The following is a 17,723-nucleotide window of genomic DNA, read 5'->3' as shown; positions in this document are numbered from 1 at the left end:
TGATATCTTTGTTTTATTATCGAAGGGAAATTTTTATAGGACAAAATGTGGTTCTCTATTCAGGGCATGCGTTAAAGAACATTTATTCAAATACCTCTTTCATCCCTGATAGAAAATACTGTTTCTACCAGTATTTTTTGTAAAATTGCCTTCTGAAAATAACAAATCATTATCCTTTAGGAGGACTATTTAAGGTTTTAGGGAGAGTGGTTTATGCTCTCCTATGGCTTTCAGTCCTTTGACAATTAAAGCTAACCATTTAAATGTTGCATATGGAGAATGGGCCATTTAAGAATGAGCAAGAGCATGTGAATGCTTGGTTCAGTCTGTTGTCTCTACTATTTTGACAGCAGCTATGGAGAATCTTAACCATTTCCCTTATGTTTAACCAACTTGGAAATATGATGAAACCCTTCTGTTGGATTTAAGTGTTCTAACAGGGGAGTGTTTTAAGTTTGTTTTTGAAGAAGAATTAACAAAATTTTCAAAAAATAATTTAATGTAGGAGGGAAATTGGTAGATTTTTTTCCCCAATTTACTTGCCTACTCCAAGATTGTGCTCCATCTACACTGAATTAATGCAGATTGACACTGCTGTAACTACCATGGCTTAAAGTTGTAGAATTCTGGGATTTGTAGTTCTGTAAAATATTTAGCCTTCTCTGTCAGATAGCTCTGGTGCCACAGCAAACTACAAATCCCAGGATTCCATAGAATGGAGCCATGACAGTTAAAGTAGTGCCAAACTGCAGTGTGGCACTAGCCCAAATTGGACCCATGATGCGATGGTTTTAATTAAAGGGGAAACAAATAGACATTTAGCAAGATACCCTACATATTCAAAGAATGTCTATATGAGGCAGTATCATAGTGACAGGCTACGTTCTGGTGCACTTTGAAACATATGCTAGTTCAAGTAGTAAAACATCTCTGCATGTACAATTGTATTTCAAAACGCATCTGCATCTAGTGTAGAACCTGTTGCTTCCTGCCATGGCAAACAACATTCTGAAGGATCTAAAAGGGGGAGAGATAAATTTGTGGAGAAATGTAATCACAGGCCTCTTATGTCATATGTAGTTTTGCCCTAAGTGGCTTACATTAGGAGTACTGGCTGTGTGATGTGAGACTTGTTTACACTTGACTATACCTTATATTTCTTCCTCACCACTTACATGTCATCCAACTGTCCCAATTAGGCAAGGACAGTCCCAGTTAATCCTCTGTTGTCACACTTTTCAATGGTTTTTTAAATGTCCCAGTTTCTGTCTCATCCTCCCACTTGTCCCCTTTGTCCTCAAGTTACTTGAGTTGCTGCAAACTAAGTTCAAAGTGCAAAAATAGTTTGCACTCAATTAACTCAGCAGGAGCAAAAAGAGTGAAGAAGGAATCTTGCCCTCCCCAGGCAAACATAAACTGCTGCATCCTCTGTTAGCTTGTGCGTTTTTCCTCATTAATAACGTTTGCACTCTTGACCATATTTTGATGCTGCTTGTCCGCATATGTCCTGGTTTTCATTTGTGAAATATTGGAGGATGTACACTTGGTGATTTGCAGCTGAATGGTGGCTACACTGTTTTGTTTTATTTTTTAAATTAAAGTAGAAAAAAATAATCCAAAACCAAGATTTTCTGTACTGAAAGTAATAGTAAAATTGTATCTATGGTAGTCACACATGCCATTCACCATGTGGTGCTACAGTGGCCAAATGATGAAGAAAAGGTGTTGAATAAACAGATGCAAATATAATCAGCATCAAGTCCCTTTCACATGGGTATGAAGCATCATGTGTATAAAAAGTAGCACTGGAGGCAGGCCTGAGCTGGCCAGAGTGCATCAAGTGAATTCTTTCTTGGCCTGCATGGGTGTGTAGGAGGAGATTTATATTAAGGAGGGAGGGGGCAATAGTTCTTTAGAAATTAATTTTCTATGTTTAGATTGACTCCTATAACCCTTCCTCTTTTTTGGACACAGAGCACACAGCAGTCACTAGGAGTCATAAATATAAAGAGCTGCGCAGTTCCTTAATGGTTTATTATATTAACCTTACAAACCAATTATTCAGCTCAGCTGCAGATTGGCGCCCTGGAATGCAGCTTTCCCATGAATTTTTTATATCTATATGTATATAGTTTTTGTTATTAACTGCCATCAAGTTGACCTCGACTCATGGCGACCCTGTGGATGAGACCTCTTCAAGACTCACTGTCCTCCACTGCTGGGTCCAGGTCCTTGGCCTCTCTGGTTGAGTCCAACCATCTGGCATGTGATTTTCCTCTTTTTGTACTGCCCTCTACCTTTCCTAGCATCATTGCCTTTCCTAGTGATTCATGCCTTTTCACAAGTATGACAGCCTCAGTTAAGTGAGCTGTCCACAACATCCTCAGCACTCTTCTCTAGCACCACATCTCAAATGAGTTGATTTTCTTTCTATTGGCTTTCTTCACAATCCAGCTCTCATATCAATACATGGTGATGGGAAAAACAATGGGTTGGTCAATTCTCACAGTAGAGTTTAGAGTTACATCTTTACACTTTAGGATCTTATCCATTTCTTTCATAGCTGCCCTTTCCAACCCTAGTCTTCTAATTTCTTCATGTTGTAAGCCACCTCGATCCAATTGGAGAGGCGGGATATACATAAATTTTATTATTATTATTATTATTATTATTATTATTATTAATGCCAGGATGTCCCTAAGCTCCTATTCCTCCTCCTGCTGTTGTTGTTCTCCAGTGTTCACAGAGCTGCGGGGGTGGCACTGAAAAGCGGGAAGTACTCTGCAAGCAGCGCATGGCCGATGGAAGTTTCCTGGAGCTCCCAGATACATTTTGTTCCACTTTGAGACCAGTCTCCCAGCAAGCCTGCAAAAATGAGGACTGCCCTTCCGAGTGGCTTCTTTCAGACTGGACACAGGTATGGAGAAGCAGTAAAGATTATGCCTGGAGTGTCTCTAGTACAGGAGTAGGCCAGTTGGAGCCATCCAGATGTTATAAGGCTATGCTTCCTATCAGCCCTAGTCAGCATAGTTACTGGTGAAGGAGGATGGGGGCTGCAACCTAACATCTGGAGATCGGTAAATTCCCACCACTGTTTTATTAGGAGTTGTCCTGGTTATCAAGTTTTTTGTTAAGTTCTGTTCCAATACTAGTCTTTATTGGTTTATTAATGTCATTTTTGTCTTCGAAATTGGTATTTGTGGCTGAAGTCTTGAAAAACATTTATTGCATTGAATCCATGAAAAGTGGTATGAACAAAAGCCACCTGTCTCATTAAAGTTGAGCCCTTTATCTGGACTTCTAAAATCCAAAATACTCCAAAATCCAAAACTCTTTTTCATAGGTGGCTGAAATAGAGACACCTTTGCTTTCTAATGGTTCAATATACACAAACTTTGTTTTATACACAAAATTATTAAAAAATATTCAAGGTATGTATATAAAGTGTATGCAAAGCATAAATGAATGTTTTGTTTCCCATCTCTCTTTATACATATGCAAATATTTCAAAATCTAAAAAAACTCCAAAATCCAAAACACTTCTGGTTCCAAGTATTTCAGATATGGGTAGCTCAGCCTGTTGTAACTACTGGAATGATTGGGTTACTTCATTCTGATTCTGATTCTGATTATAATTCTCAGGGCTTGGAAAATTACTTTGAGAAGACTGCAACTCCCAAACTCTCCCAGTCATCATCTCCTGCTTTAATTCTTGGGTGGACACTGGTTGAAAGAATGGTGTATCTGAAGATCTAAAATGTTGTTTAGCCATACAATCCTTAACCAAGTAGTTGTTTCCCTTCCCTGCCTTACCAATTCTCATTGCCATCTCCTCCCTGCTGTTTCTTCACTCAAGAAGGGAGTAATTAACATGTCTAATAAAAGAAACTCCAGCCATGCCAGAATGGGTGTGAATAAGCATTGTGGAGGAAGCTTAACTAATGGGTAATGATCTTTCCTGACAATCCGGCTAAATAAATAGATTTGTCTGATGTAATCTGCTGCTAGGACATGCTCCTGTTCTGAGACTAAAGAAGGCATTCTTTCCCTTCCTTGGGCAGTGTATCCTCTCCTTACATTACATACATTAAAATCTTTGCAACTCACATTTCTACACATTGTCACAGTATTTTATTTATTTAAAATGCTCTGGGGGGGGGGGTCCATACCAGAGTTTCTTTTTCTTGCAGTTTCTTTTCTTGCACTATGTCCAGAACCATCTTTCTATTAATATGAAGTCTAACATTTAATATTTCTTCAAAGACACAGTTGTGTTCGTCTGGAAGATCAGTATGCAAAGGGATCTTGTAGCACCTTTGAGACTAACTGGTAGCATGAGATTTCATAGTTTTGAGACTAGCATGCAGCTGAGGAAGTAGGCGCAAGTCTATGAAAGCTCATGCTACCAACTTCTTTCTTTCACTTAGTCTCAAAGGTGCTACAAGATCCTGTTAATATTTATTATATGAAATATAGTATAGCCAAGGCTGGAATATCAGTGGTTCAGTTGGTGCAATTGTTCCTGGCCACTGACTACTTAGGGGCCTTTTTCTGAAGGAAAATGGCACAGTTTGCTTCCCCCTTTTTTCCTACTCACTTCCTGAATATCTTGATGCTTCTTGTAATCAGAATATTCAGGAAATAAATATTTTTGTGTGTTACTTGACAAACTGAATGAAAATGCTTGGGAGAAAACTGTTAATCTCATGAAAAAATTGTCTCACTGAAGTCAAAGGGTTTCCCATGGATTCAGACAGACTGTGTTCTGTCCAGTCCTCAAATAGCTCACACAGGTACACAAAAGGGACCCTATTTTGAATTTATTCCAAGGCTCTGACTACCTTCATCTGGGTTTCTGCACATAGCTAAGACAGAAAAACCACTGCAAAAATGGACTACCGGGCTGCATGCCTCTACCTCGCACCAGCTCTGCAAAAGCTGTTCCTCGTTCCTTGTCAATAGCCATGTGCATAGGGCCAAAAAAAAGTAAGACCGCATGTTTGACCTAGCCAATACAGTGAAGGATAAAGATGAGCCTTCCTATCTTTCATGAGATAAATGGCTCTTGCTTATTTGCTTGTCTTGTCACATGCAACACTTTATTGTTGCTTGCTAAGGCTCAGTCTGGATTAGAGATGAAAAGTATATTTTAAAAAATGTTGAAAAACATGTTTTTGAATGTTAAGAAACCCTGACAAGAGGAATCCCATGACAGAGTAGGTATACAGTAACTCTCTTCCAGGTTAGCATTCTCTGAAGATGCCAGCCACAGACACTGGCGAAACGTCAGGAATACACCCTTGTAGAACATGGCCACATAGCCCAGAAAACACACAAAAAACTATGGATGCTGGGCATGAAAACCTTCGACTTCACATTAGAAATACTATTTCCTGCACAGACAAGGCTCTTTCCTGTGCAGAAAATACTGCAGTCAGGGACTTATTTTGTGCAAAATTTGTGTGTGGATGATCTGGAGAGAAAAGAGCATTTTCTGTAAAAGAAACAGCATTTTCCAAGCAGAAAATAATAGTTTGATGCAGGGATATTATTTTCTGTGCAGAAAATGATGTTTGCTTTGCAGAAAATGCTTTTTCCTGGAAAAACAACCACATGCAAATTTTGTGCAGAATAAGTGCCAAGTTGTGAATAGGCTTTGTAAACTTCATGGTTTTTGAAAGCTGTCTCACAGTGCAAAGAAAATTGCTACAATTACCTGTTGCTTTTCCCTAGAAGAAATTCAGTGAAGAAATATATCTCAAGTTTGGATTGGGATCCTTGCACTACAATACACTTGGATGGAGTTTTTGAAACAAATAGACTTCATTGTCTCTGATAATGTAGTGTATGTTGCTGGATTCAAACCTCTCTTTTACATGTTGTTTCCTTTCTAATCAGCTGTTATTATGTTCCCAGTGTTCTGTGACTTGTGGTGAGGGAACCCAGACACGAAATGCTATTTGCAGGAAAGTGCTAAAGACCGGACTTTCTGCCATCATCAACTCATCACTATGCCCACCTTTGCTGTTCTCATCTTTGGTCAGACCCTGTGCACTAGGGACCTGTACAAGTGAGTATGAGGAAAGAATGGGGATGTGAGTATTTGGGACTGAAGACAGGTTCACCTTAGTGAGCAATGCCAAATGTAACATTCCCAGTACTTCAACAAACACAGTGAAAACTGTGAATCATTTCTATTCTACATTTCCTATTTATTAAATTTGGCAAACTGAGGAAAGGTTGATTTGAATTATTGCCACAGTGCTCTGCCAATATATCTTGGAAAGCAAGCATTCAGACAAATTGGAGAAGCACAAATTCACCCGCAACCTAAAGAGAGTTCCTACCCCCTCCCAATCGCCGCTGTCCAGAAGTGTAGGCAATCTTTTCAGACACCCCTCCCACAATGTTTGGTTCAGAGGAAGCACACACACACACACACCCCAGCTGCTCCATACATTTTGCTACAAGGAAGGCTTCAGGTTGAGAAAAAAAGAAAATGGGGTGGCTTTTCCGAAGAAATTTGCCTATACCCATGCTATGATATTTACTTCAAGAAAGCAGCAGAGGCTCATCCCAATGCCAGTCTTGGTTAATCACCTCTCTCCCTTTACTGTCCAAGAAAAGGGGTTCACCCTACATTGAAATCATGATGGGGGGAAAAGGGTCTTAATAGGTAGTCTCGTTTTTAAAAATACATATACATGCACTCATGCATGCCCCCTCCCTCCCACACACACCATGGCCTTATTGCAACATACCCTCAGCTTAGTGTAAATGTCCACTTGCAGAGATACATTATTCCAGCCCTACACAACTCCCATGCAGAATAGCAACATTATACAACTCATGTCAATGACTGGGTCAAATCCATATGTGCAGATTTGTTATTGAGCAATATTGCTTTTGCCATTATAAGCAGAACATGCCCATTGTGCCCTTACAAATAATTTACCCAGCATGTGGTACATATATCACAAAAAACAGATGCTAGCCAATAATCATCATCATAATGTAATTTGAGAACACTGGCCCATATCCTTCTTCATCTACTTAGTTACATAGGTGTGACCAAGTAGCCCAACCTCCCCAAACCCTCCTCACCACAAAGCAACTGCATCGAGAGGTGGAAGTCTGTTCAGCTGGCAATTTGGGCACACAAGGAGGATGCTTCACTGGCTCCCACCAGCAAGTGAAGCTGCAACAAGGAATTGCAACAGAGGTCTTGCTTCTGATTGTTGCAGCTTCACTCACTGGTAGGGGACTGGAAAAAATCATTCTATTGTGCAAAGGTTTTCAGCTGAATAGACCTCCATCTCTCAGTGTGGTTGCTGCCTGGTAAAGTAGGTTTAGGAGGGCATTTATAATTGTGGCAATAATGCCATCATCATAATTATGTAGGGTTAATGAATATGGAGCAGTGATGAATCAATAATTCTAGGTTACAAATCCATAACTGCAATACAAAAGGCCAGTCAATGTGAGTAAATTCTCATTTTTCTCTACATAAATGCACACACACAGCAAATTGGAAAGAATTGTTTGTATTTATTTGCAGTGGTTCATATTTATTTGTAATTGCTTGTATATTATTTGCAATAGCGGTGATATATCCCAAAACAAGCCATTCATAATTGAGGCTGTTCATGTAAGCCAGGTTTTGACTTCTGGGTATAAAACACAGCATTATTTACAAAATCCAAGACACAGCCCTCATATTCCTTTCAGTTGTTTGGCACAGAGATCTGAACTGCAAGGACCCACATAACTAATGAAGTCCAATATTATCCACCATGGGGTTTTCAACTCCTTCTAAGTAGATTTGTTCTGCTTCATATTACTCCCTTGAGGTTGTACCACATTTGTTCCTTCTTGCTGCTTTCAGCTATGAGGCCTCACAGGGCTGAAATGATAAACATTTAACAAGAGGAGTTCCCTTTCTCTTTTGTTCATTCCTTATGTTCCTGTGACTGACTCCTTCATTTAAAGACTTTTTAACAACAGGAACTGTATTTCCCCCATCGGTATGAGTCCTGGCTTCTGCATTTAAACTAGAGCAGGATCAAATTTGTTTGGCTAAATTACTGCCTGTGATTCCTGATTTGGGGGAAGGGGGTACACTGGTCTCAACAGCTGCTGCTATAAATCATAAAATTACAGAGTACCAAAATGAAGTTGATCCGTATAGTGCTTATTTATTATATGCTGCCTTTCTCCCAGAGTGGGACCCAAGGTGGCTCACAAAAGGAAATCAATTAAATTATACCAATGCAATGTGACAATTAAAATCATCACAACTGAAACCATATAAAATTATTTTTAAAACATACAAAAATGTAGATTGAATCTACATTTTATACTTGATCCCCTCTATATGATATCACATTTTCTCCCCTTTCCATCTTAGTGAGTAGATGCATGGGCCCCATGATTGCCAGGAATTAGAGGTCACCATAATTGGGCATCTACTGAAGGCCTAAGAGAGCCTATTGCTGATCCTGAAAATGGTGGCTATCATCCTGCTCTCCTCTTTCATAGATCTTCTCTCATCTTCATGGTTGCCCTAGCCTTTATGTTCATTGTGGCTGTAGGGCTACCAGTTGGCTGAGCAGTATGGTGGTTGGAAAAGTAGACATAAAGTTAGGTTCCTCAAGATGCAATACCTGAGAAGGGCTTTAATAGGAGAAACAGTGGCATCCAAGGTATCAGCAATGCCTATAGGGTACCAGGCAAGAACAGATCAGTGAAACCAGCAGGTTACTGGTTTGGCAAAAGCCCTGTCTCTTGCCACACTGCAGAATTAATGCAGTTTGACACCACCTTAACAGACATGGCTGCATCCTGGGATTTGTAGTTTGTTGTGGCACCAGCACTCTCTGACACAGAAGGCTAAATGTCATAAGACTACAGATCTTGAAATTCCATAGCTTAGGGCCATGGCAGTTAAAAAGGTGTCAAACTGCATTAATTCTGCAGTGTAGATGCAGCCTCTGACCTTGACAATGTCGTGTTGTGCTTATCAGCAGCAGCCACCAATGATGTGAAACTGGAGCAAGAAATGCGGGATTTTATAAGAGCATAGTATAGAAAGTTACTTTTTTAATTTTTAAAATTATTTTAATATAATCATACAGAAAAACAGGAAAAATAATACAAAAATATACACACAATATCTGTGTATAGTAGTACAATAGAAAAACAATACAATACAAAAAGACAATGACAAAAATATCAAAAATTAGGAAGAAAATAAAAAACAAAAAAGAATACATTCATTCAGTCACCAATATCTCATCTATCCTGCGTTTATATGCATTTGTCATTACTCTTCATCTAAAAGAGAAATGAAGAGAAGGGGAAAATAAACTCAATTAAATAAAAAGAACAAAAGGTGGGGGGATCTCTCCCCCTTCTTCCTCCCCTTCACTTCAAAAATGATTGGTTACCATTATGGTTCTACTTCCGTTTGACTGCACTCAGATTATATTACATTATAAAATGAACTTTAAATTTCTGTAATTTAAAATAGTCTATGTTATTTTTTAAAAAAAAATCTACTAACAGCTGCCATGTGATAAAAGACACATCTTTCATGTCTACTTAATTATTGCTTCAAATATATATATATATAATATACACACCACACACACACACACACATATATATATATATATATAGAGAGAGAGGAGAGAGAGAGAGAGAGAGAGTGAGCAACATAAGATAGGCAAGTATTAAAGCTTTTCCTTCATTTGGCATATCTGTTCTTAGCTGACCTCAAAATCTTTTTTCCCCCTATCACAGATATATGCTTCATTGCACACACCAGAACCTGCCAGATCAGTATATGACCTTATCACACAGAGGCACTTACATGAGTAAAACATTGCTAAACTGTTGCAGAAGCTCAACGTGGATCGTTTATCGCACTTCTAAACACAATTGAGGCTTCCCGCTTTTCTTCCACGATTGAGACATTGCGGAGAAGCCATGAGAAGCCCTTTTTTGAATAACAGGATCTTCGGTTATTAAAAAAAGGGGCTTCTCCGCGGATGCTTTGTCGCTGAAGGAAAGCAGGAAGCCTCAATTACGTTTTAGAAGTGCAACAGACGATCCCACCTTCGCACTTCTACAAAAGTTCAGTACGTTTTACCTACATAAGTGCCTCTGTGTGATAAGGTCCATAGACTGATCTTGCAGTTTTCTCGGTGCATGCAATGAAATGCATATATCTGTTGATCAAAGATTTTGAGGTCAGCTAAGAACAGATATGCCAAATGAAGGAAAAGCTTTCATACTTGCCTATCTTATGTTGGCGAGTTATAAGGTCCTAAGTGTAACATGCATATGTTTGCAATTGTGTGCATAGAAAAAGTGTGATGCATACATTTCCATATATATATACAGTATATGCTTGATATTTACAGAGTGTTCCTTTCTTTGTATTATAGCAGGCCTTTCACCCACGCCACCCACATCAGCCATTTAGTGAGCCCACCACATCTTGCACCTAAAAAAAGTAGCTACAAAGTTATAATTATATTGCAAAATGTGTGACATTACCTTTTATTAAGTTGGCATTATAATTCAACTGAGGGTGCATCTACACTGTAGAAATAATGCAGTTTGACTTTAAGTGCTGTAGCTCTAACCTATGGAATACCGGGAGTTGTGGTTTTACAAGGTCTTTGGTCTTCTCTGCCAAAGAGTGCTGGTGCCTCACCAGACTACAAATCCCAGAATTCTGTAGGATGGAGTCATGGCAGCTAAAATAGTGTCAAAATGCATTATTTCTGCAGCATAGCTGCAGCTTTAAACAAACCTTTGCTATTGTAAAAATGACTTGGTTGCAAGTAACTCATTGCTTTTACCAGTTACTTTCAAGATGTAAACATATTGCAAGAGAGGCAGTATTCGTTGAAGAGGGAATAACTTGAGTCTCGTTTCCACATGAATCAGCTAGACTGGGGATGCATAGGGGAGGTTGCACTTCTCAGTATTATTCATTATATTGCAGGACACCAGAGACCTGCTCACAAGCAGCCCCCTATGATCATGGCTCAAAAGAAAGTTTTTATCCAAACAAGGAAGCAGAAAAAGTTGCACTTTATTGTTGGTGGGTATGCCTACTTGCTCCCCAAAACTTCTGTCATTCTTCGATGTCCTGTGAGAAGATTCCGGAAACCAATGATCACTTGGGAGAAAGATGGCAAACGACTTATCAGCTCAGTTCATGTTACAATTGCTCCTTATGGATACATGAAAATTCATCGGTTGAAGCCCTCAGATACAGGGACATATACTTGTACTGCAGGGCCAGCTCAGGAACATTTTGTGATTAAATTAATAGGGGGTCCTAATAAGCGTATTGCCACCCTGTCCACTGGAATAAAGGAGGAAGAAGCCCCAAGGAAGGCCAGTTTTAAGGAAGCCTTCTACACCCAGGAGAAGCATCAGAATGGAATTCTCTTCAATGGAAGCAAAACTGAGAAACGAGGACGTCTTACTGATCCCAGCAGCCGGTACGATGATATTGTCTCAAGACTTCTGGAGTATAGAGGCTGTTCTCGTGATAACGCAGAGCCATGGGAAGTTCAGGACTCCACAGAAAGAAATATCTCTTCAGAGGAAGACCAGGGCCAGGAGTACACCCTTCCTTTCACCATGGTTGCCAGCCAAAACCGTTTGGATGACATCCTAAGAAACTTGTCTCAGCAGCCTGAGGAATTTCAGGATGTCTACAGTAAGCAGCTTGTTGCACAGTTGGCCCATGAAATTTTCAAGAGCCATTTGGAACACCAGGAATCACTTTTCAAAACACACGGGAGTAGAGTCAGTTCTGCTTCAGTGGAGTTTCCATTTAGCAAGGATTTTTCTGAGTTCAGTGCCTTGAGAACATCTTCATCAGAAGCACACTTGTCACTGGAACTCACCAATGGCTCCCGTGGACCTCAAAGAAAACCTGCAATTCTCAAAAAGATTTCTGCAGCACAGCAGCTCTCAGCATCTGAAGTGGTCACACACCTAGGACATACTGTAGTTTTGGCCAGTGGGACTCTCAGTGTACTTCTTCACTGCGAAGCTGTTGGGAATCCAAAGCCTGCCATTAGCTGGGCAAAGAATGGAGAGGCTGTGCAGTACAGTGAAAGGTAACAAAACTATTTTGCTTCCTCCTCTAAAACAATTAAACTGTTCAGTTTCTTCATCTTTTCTTTTAATATATACCTTTTGCTTCTCACAAGGGTCAGACTCAGAATCCTGTATCAGGAAATTCAAACCCAGTGGAAATATTAAGCCATATTCCAGTCACCAGCAGAATGGACCTCCTCCTCATGCTGCTTATACAGCAATGTTTCAGTATTCATAATCACCATTTAGTCACAATTTTGCCATGATTTTATCTCTCCCTTCAACCTACTTTACTAGACATCACATGCATGGGGAAAAGGAGGACCACTCTTCCAGTGATTGGAGCACAGTTGAATGATATTTTCATCAGGCTGGTGAGGGGTCAGGCCAAGAGATGTTACTTAGTTAAATATAATTACTTAACTTAGTATACTTAACTATATTTAACTTCTTGTTGTTGTTGTGTCTTTCTATTTCTGACTTATGGTGACCCTATCAACGACAGAAAGGGTGTACGGCGTGCCCACTTCATACGCAGGCACACCATACACGGCTTCCACTTTATGCAGAAGCCACACTGCAATAGATTGAATGGCGTGTGCTGCGCCGCTGCAAGCATAACCCCCATTCTGTTTACGCGGTATTTGCCTTACACGGGGGGGGCACAGAACGGATCCCCGCGTAAGGCAAGGCTCCACTGTATCATGGATTTTCTATGCTAAGAGTGTGTGACTCACCTGAGGTCACTGGTTTCCATGGCCAAGCAGAGAATTCAGTCCAGAGTCACAGTCCAACACTCAAAACACTACACTGTGCTGGCTTATACCTAACTTGGTAGCTGTTAAGTAGTTTACTTAATTAAGTAGCTGATACAGGATTCTGTCCATTGTCCCTTCCATGTGCAACTACCTCCTGATTTCGGTGTTGCTGATGATGATGTTGAAAAATTCATTGTTCGGGCTGTCATATGAGATTTTAACAGCGCTTTCAGATGTTCCAGACTAACGCAGCTATGTATCTGAATTCTACCCAGAGGAGGGCTGTTCATACTACTAGTCAAAAGCAATTCTACGGTTAGTCTGATTTTTCCTCCTTCAATAGAATTTCTTTGATAAGAAAAAAGTTGGAAGAAGCAGAGGGAAAACATGAGCGTGTTAAAAATAGAAAACAATATTGCTTGGAACTCCCAAATGCTGAAAGGTGATTGTACAATAAAGGCCTTGTCTGGAAGCAGTCTTAGTTGTTTTTTGGCTAGAAACATTGCAAGACATTCAGTCTAAGGTCTCTTAGAGATTCCTGTAATGGATTTAATAGGTATACTGTAATTGGAGCCATCAATAGGATTTAGACTTGAAGGAGAAGAGCGAACTGAATTATTTCAGGGTACAGTTGGGGATTCCATTGAAAATACACTCCAAGTGAAACCAACACGCCTTATTAATAGAAAACCACACAGCTAGGAGAACGTTTCTAATCCAGCTCTATTCTTTCTACACTTGTTTTCAGTTTATAGAGATATGTGTGTTTATTTTCATGTAAGGAAATATTTTCAAATATGACACAAATACACCCGTCTCCAGTAATCTTAGGTAGTATCACCTCAGGTGGTACTACCACCTCAGTATCACCTCAGCAATGTAATACATTCTCATTTAGATTCTCTCCTAAATGGCAGAATTCTTGGCAAACTTGGCTTTTCCATTTTACTTTTCTTTGTTGAGGGTAGTGAGGGGAAGATGGTTGTACACTGGAAAATGCCAGCCACAGACAGCAGCCATTGAACTTCTCTGGGTCTAGCAGTTAATTTTTAGAATAAATGTGTACTCCTAGCAAAGCATTAGACCATTCTAGATCCTGCTGAGCATATCGATAATAAAGGTGATGCCATATTTATTTATTTATTTATTTATTGCCTCCATCTTCCTTTCTCCTTTTAAGTCATATTTATTGCAAAGATGATAAAGTCAAACTTGATTGCTTTACAGTGAAGATGTCAAATATCTTACAGATATTTGCCACTTGGCTGCATTTCATTAGTCACAACATTTATAACATCTCAGCCTTGCAGATTCACAGCACTTGAAAAACTGATTTGATAAGGTGAAGAGGGTGGAAGAGTGAATCTATATGCTCCCTTCAGACTCTGGAGTGCAATGGATATAGAACCAACCCCCCCCCCCCCCCCCAAAAAAAACCCCAACAACACAAGATGGCTTGAAAAGACTAACCAATCTAGTCAACCAGTGTAGAGTACCATTACTTCTCCCAATTCCCTCAAGCCAAAATGAACCATCTTTATTGACTGGCTAATTGCTTGGTAATTTTCACACTTCATGGTTTTTAGAAATATATCTAAGAGATTTCAAAGTGTAGACCTAGAGCTACTGCCACACTGCTGAAATAAAGCAATTTGATGCCATTTTAACTGCCATGGATTTCTTTTCTGGCCTCACAAAGGACTGAGGCATCTTGGATCTCATATGAAGTACCTTTTCGTTTTGCTAGTGGAGTTTACATTTCCTGGACTTTAAAATTTGTTTCCCAGTATCACATGGCCAAAAGGGCCTACCTGCATGAATATCCCTCCATACTTAGAACAACGTCTTGACAAAATGCAGCTCTATGACTAACATCATCAATTTTCTTCTTCTGCGTTATTTTTAACACCTTTCCCTGATGAAGAAACAAGTGGGACTTCGAAAGCTTGATATATATATTTTATGCATTGGTTGTTCCAATAAAGGTATCACTGTTTTGTGAATTTTGGATGTTATTGTACTTGGCTTTCCTTTGTTACTGAATTTTTTAAAGGAGGAGTGGAGTTCATGGTCAACAGTTTTCTTGGTGCAAAATACCCACAAGAGGGTTTTTCTGACATCATGAAAATTCACATCAGGTTTATGCTACCATTTACTTTTCTGCGTGCCTGTTTAAAACTCAAAGCAGTCCAGGGCATCTGGTATAATGGTGCAATGGCACTGATTCATGCAGCTCCAAGTGACATGTTTAGTCATATGAGTTGCATGAATCTGATTCAATATGTACATGTGGGGGGTTGATCAGAATTGCAATGTATAAAGTTGAATGCTTTCCTTCTGTTTATTTTAAATTTGGCAAACATAACCCCCTAAAGCTACTATTTTGCAAGAGATGGAAGCTGTCAGTGCCATGGAAGAAGAGAAGACAAAGAAGCCACTTTTCCTTCTTGTTGTACAAAACCCCAGCCTCTCCCTACCACCCCCTTTTAGACAGCCTGTCTTAGGATTTCTTGGATTGTTTCAAAATATTACAGAGAAACATCATCAAACTCCACTTAAAATGTTGTTTAAAGTACAATTAGCATCCAGTGCTCTGCTTTTTCAAAATGCTTGGTGGAAGCATCGCAAAAAGTCACTGTTTCTTTGTTGGAGGAGTTTTCTCTAGAGAGAGTTGTTTTGAAGAAAGTTTTCAAAACAATTGAATTTTATAAATGTGTAACACTTAGTTATATGGCCATTTCAAGACATTTTCCTGTTCTGAGGTGGAAGGCAAGTGGCTGCTAGTACACCAAAAATGCTGCCACTTCATTTCTGAACTCTTCACAGGCCATAAACCTGTAGACTGAAATGTCAAGTACCCATCTGTGGTTAATTCCTTGGAGTTTGCTTTCATAAAGCAGACATTATTTACATGCTTGACTATAAAGAAGAGCATTTGGGGCTAGAGAGATGGAAATGTGCACTGGAGAGCAGCAGTCATTGGCAGTAGCTGTAGCAAGAGTCATACATGGAAAGGTGATGTACATGATGGAAACACAGTGATAGAATAAGCCCACTCAGACTCCAAATGCTATCTTGCATGTAGCAGTGTCTCTGAAGAAATAGATAATGCAGGTTGAAGGGTTTCTGCTGGAATAGATAGTAAAACACACAAACCATCCTAATAAGGAAGCACCTAAAGCTCTTAGGCTTGTGGGCTATAATTTAGGTGCTCACTTGCATAACATATGCATAATGTTTGAGTCTCCTTTATCTGGGATGTGTGGCTAAGATAGTGACACCTTTGCTTTCAGGTGCAGTTCAATGTACACAAACTTTGTTTTATGCAAAACATTATTTTTAAAACATGGTGTATAAAATTACCTTCAGGCTATGTGTATAAGGTGTAAAGGAAAGATAAATAAATGTAATGTTTAGACTTGGGTGTCATCTCCAAGAAATCATATATGCAAATATTCCAAAAATCTGAAGAACATTGGCCTGTTACAGACTGCCAAAATAAAGCTGCTTCGGGTCTCTTTGGAGATATGCTATTTAAATGATGCATGGGTCCTAAGAGTCCGGAGGTCGCACCAAAGCCACACTCCATTCCTAAGCACCGGAGTGCAGCTTTTGATGCAGCTTCTGGAGTCTTAGGATGCATGCATCATTTAAATAGCATACCTCCAAAGAGACCCGAAGCAGCTTTATTTTGGCAGTCTGTAACAGGCCATTGAAATCCCAAACTCTTCTGGTCCTAAACATTTTGGAAAATGGAGACTCAACTGTATGCCTCTAGGATTAAATCCTGTAGACCAAAATGCCCACAAGCAGTGATTCTGATTATCAGTAGTGGTAATGAATATTATGGCCAAGATCATGCATCAGACAAGTAGCTACAATATTGTAGCTGTACTCCTTCTCCAAATCTGACCCTGAAATGCACTTTAAAAGGCTGTCAGCCACCCTGAATGATGGGGCATTGCAGGATGACATATCCATTCCTCTATTTCCAGAAAGTAATGGTACAAGAAGAGTTGTGACAGAAACTCCCAGGGGCCTCTACTTCTGCTCCTCATAGCTGGGCAGGTGGCATAGTCCTACCACACCGCATCACCAGTACCACAGAACACTGTTGCTTAAGATAGCTAATTCTCTTTGAAGGTGAATTTCAGAGGCATTTATTACTGTGGCAATGGTACCGGAATTGTAAATGTGGATGGGAAGCAGTTACATGGCTTTAAACTAAACTTACAACATTGTAACTGGCTAATAGAATGTCAGTCTATTGTGTTTTAAGTCAACAGCAACAGTGTGACCGGGGATGAACTTCAAGATTTGACCATGCAAAAGTCACCCAAGGAGGTTTCAGGTCTGACATATGGAAACCCCATGAATTTTGTAGAGTTTTCTTAAGCAAAGAATACTCAGAGATGGTTTCCATATCCTTCCTCTTAAATATAGCCAACAGCACCTGGTATTCTTGGTAGTCCTCTATCCAAGAACTCACCAGGCCTGACCCTACTTGACTTCTAAGATCAGATGGGATCTGCAGCCTTCAAGGTATTTAGGCAAGATGCAGTGAGCACTATTGTGGGCCTGATTTAAGTAGCTTTTCTGGAATCACAGAGCAAGAAAAGACGACAAGGGCCATCCAGTGCACACACACACACACACACACACACACACACACACACACACACAATATGCAGGAATACACAATCAAAGCATTCCTGACTGATGGCCATCCAGACTGTTTGAATCCATTGCTCCAGGTCCTGTTCTCTGGAACTGCAACAAATAAGCTTACACCATCCTCAATATGACACCCCTTCAAATATTTAAACAGGGCTTCATATC

At 39.8% G+C, this 17,723-nt stretch overlaps 1 protein-coding gene across 1 annotated transcript in view; it reads left to right on the top strand.

Annotated features, from left to right (window-relative positions):
* Window positions 1-17,723, top strand: part of ADAMTSL1 (ADAMTS like 1) — a 628,141-nt gene that overhangs the window by 540,921 nt on the left and 69,497 nt on the right. The window contains exons 18-20 of the mRNA XM_042452391.1: window positions 2,738-2,917; window positions 5,917-6,070; window positions 11,015-12,146. Coding sequence (XP_042308325.1) covers window positions 2,738-2,917; window positions 5,917-6,070; window positions 11,015-12,146 — 1,466 coding nt within the window. The remainder of the gene's footprint in view (window positions 1-2,737; window positions 2,918-5,916; window positions 6,071-11,014; window positions 12,147-17,723) is intronic.

Source organism: Sceloporus undulatus, chromosome 2 (assembly GCF_019175285.1).
Source record: "Sceloporus undulatus isolate JIND9_A2432 ecotype Alabama chromosome 2, SceUnd_v1.1, whole genome shotgun sequence".
In the NCBI taxonomy this organism is placed as follows: domain Eukaryota; kingdom Metazoa; phylum Chordata; class Lepidosauria; order Squamata; family Phrynosomatidae; genus Sceloporus; species Sceloporus undulatus.
The sequence above is the reverse complement of the archived record's forward strand: the minus strand, read 5'-3'. Positions and strand labels throughout refer to the sequence as shown.